Raw genomic sequence first — 2,671 nt, 5'->3', positions numbered from 1 at the left:
TATATATATATATATATATATATATATATATATATATATATAATTTTATTATTATTATTATTATTTTCACGGGGTGGGGTCGCCCCGTGACCTGAGATGGGGCAACACCCCCTGCCCCGCCCTGTCCCATCAACCCATCAGGGCGGGGTCCCGATGGGATGGGGCGGGGCAACTTGCCATCACTAGTCCAAATTGTTTCAATAGTAGGGATGGGGGAGGTTGGTAAAATAACTCTTGCTCAATTAGCCTTTAATGATCCTGAAGTCGAGGAACATTTTGAATTAAGACCATGAATATGCTTTCGGATCCTTTCGATGAGATTAAGATTGCAAAATTAGTTCTTAAAGCCCTTGGGGAGAGTTCCTCCAACACCTCGAAATTGGAAATGTTATTACAACGTGTGAAAAACTCAGTTTCAAAGAAAAAATTTCTTATTGTCTTAGATAATGTGTGGACTGAAGATCGCAGGAAGTTGGAACCACTGAAAAACTCTCTCAAGGGTGTTCCCAAAAGTAGAATTTTGGCGACGAGGAGTGATTGGGTTGTTAGAGTGATAGGCACAGACACACGGCAACCATTGGGCCAACTATCAGATGAGGACTGCAGGTCACTATTGAGTAGGATAGCTTTTGTTGGAAGAAATAAGGAGTGCGAGAAACTAGAAGATATCAATAAAAAGATTGAACTGAATTGCAATGGGTTGCCACTTGCCACAAAAACTATTGGAAGCATGCTATGCTTGAAAGATACTGTAGGAGAGTGGCTAAATGCTCTGGAGAGTCCTTTGTGGCAGGTGGAGGAAGAGACGGTTGAGCTTTTCCCCATTTGTATTTGAGTTGCAATGATTTGTCTCCAGTACTTAAGCGTTGCTTCTCGAGTTGTGTCATCTATCCAAAAGATACCCGGATATGGCTGGATACGCTTATAAGAATCTGGATGGCATATAGTTATCTTGGTTCGAGTGGAAATGTAGATCACATGCAAAGGATAGGGTTACAATTATTTAAGAACCCAGCGGTGCGATCTTTCTTTCAAGAGTTGAAAAAGATAAATATGATGAAAGAGAAATCTCTTGCCAAATGCATGATATAAAGCATGACTTCATTACTTATATCTAAAAAGATGAGTGATGCTTAATCTTGGATGGTGGAGTAGGGACTATGAAATGTAACATCGGAAAAAGCTCGCACCTTTTGTACTAGAAATGTTTCTCAAGAAGGCCTCCCTTTAAATCTCTTTAGTCGTTTAAAATGTGGTCAGATACTTATTGTGAGCGATTGTGGTTTGCAAGAACTTCCACAAGAAATAGGAAAATTCATTTACTTGAGGTGTCTTGACTTGAGCTTTAATCCTATAAGAGAACTCCTAGAAACCTTGTGTGATTTGTATAATTTGCAAACCTTGGATCTCTGGGGATGTCTTGAACTCTTTGCACTCCTTCAAGGGATCTATAAACTTATAAATCTATGATATCTTCTCTTTGATGAAGGTTCGAGTGTGAAACCAATTCCTCAAGGACTGGAGAGATTAACCGATCTTTGGATTTTGAACAGTTCCATAGCAGGAAGAAGATCAAATAAGTTGGGATATTTGAGAAAACTAAACGAACTTCGACGATGTCTACAACTTTTTCTAGGAGAGTTAATTGAGTTAGAAGACTTGGTTGATGCAGAGAAAACACAAAAATACTCCAAATGTCAAAAGTGCATTTTGAGTTTTATGTTATCAGTTTAACATCGTTTTTGAATATGTATTTTTAAAAATATCAAATTAAACAAGTTTTTGGTGTTTTTACAAAATTGAAATATGAAAACAACAAATTATACACACCGCCATTTTTTTTCCTAAACTCATGTTCGACAATACGTTCTTCCAATAGAATAATTTTACACGAAAACTTAAAATATTTTCATGCTCGTTAGTCATACAATTTTTAAATATCACTATTACTAAATTTATTCTTCTAGCAAAGGGACCCAAACAATTATATCCTTAAAGCATGCAAAGGATGTGTAGTTAGTGTATTATGTGCTTGTTTGGAGCTCATTTTCATCTCATTTGTAGTTTATTCAATATTTCTGAACCGAGTCGACATAATTCTTTAAAGAGTTATCCCTCTATCTTTAAGAGCTTGTTTGAGCCACATTATTCCAAAAAAATACATTCTTAAACAGTGATTTGACATCATTTCAACCACACATTTTTCAATAAAATAATATTACACGCAGATAAAAAACTTTTCTTTATTTTTTAACCGCATATTTTCCATCAATACACTATTCAAGAATGCATTATTACCAAAATAATGTGGCTCAAACACCTCCCTAAACTTTACATATTTTACCCATCATTACAACTGCACGGTCTTCAAAAAAAAATGCACCATGATTTCTTTACCATTAAAGGGATATAATGGAAAACAAAGACAAAACCCTACAGCAAATACAAAAGTCATGAAACAACGGGCTAGGAATGACATGACTGGAAAATGAATTCTCTCAAATAAAAATGGCTTCCAAACGGGGGTGATTTTGCCATTTGTACATTCCAAAGTTGACATTAATGTTGATATTTGTCTTGTAAAAAAAATGATTGGATGGAAAACTACTTTTTTTTTTTTTTAAATTGCCAAATGACACTTTGCCGCGATGTGGTGAAGTATAAACCATGG

At 35.6% G+C, this 2,671-nt stretch overlaps 1 protein-coding gene across 1 annotated transcript; it reads left to right on the top strand.

The window, feature by feature from the left end:
* Positions 1–289: 289 nt before the first annotated feature.
* On the top strand, positions 290–1,580 carry LOC111376174 (putative disease resistance protein RGA3). The gene is made up of 3 exons (XM_022999119.1): positions 290–808; positions 1,261–1,385; positions 1,490–1,580. The coding sequence occupies exons 1-3, from the start codon at positions 290–292 to the stop codon at positions 1,578–1,580; spliced, it is 735 nt and encodes a 244-aa protein (XP_022854887.1).
* Positions 1,581–2,671: the final 1,091 nt, after the last annotated feature.

The sequence above is a fragment of the Olea europaea genome, unplaced genomic scaffold, assembly GCF_002742605.1.
Source record: "Olea europaea var. sylvestris unplaced genomic scaffold, O_europaea_v1 scaffold1466, whole genome shotgun sequence".
Taxonomy (NCBI): Eukaryota; Viridiplantae; Streptophyta; class Magnoliopsida; order Lamiales; family Oleaceae; genus Olea; species Olea europaea.
This window is presented reverse-complemented; position numbering and strand designations above follow the sequence as displayed.

Excerpts from the sequence above, each read along its gene's own strand:
- LOC111376174 (XM_022999119.1), top strand. The coding sequence starts at position 290 with ATGAATATGCTTTCGGATCCTTTCGATGAGATTAAGATTGCAAAATTA. Across the intron at positions 809-1,260 it reads GGCAGGTGGAGGAAGAGACG|ATACTTATTGTGAGCGATTG; the intron begins GTTGAGCTTTTC and ends AAATGTGGTCAG. Across the intron at positions 1,386-1,489 it reads CTAGAAACCTTGTGTGATTT|GTTCGAGTGTGAAACCAATT; the intron begins GTATAATTTGCA and ends TCTTTGATGAAG.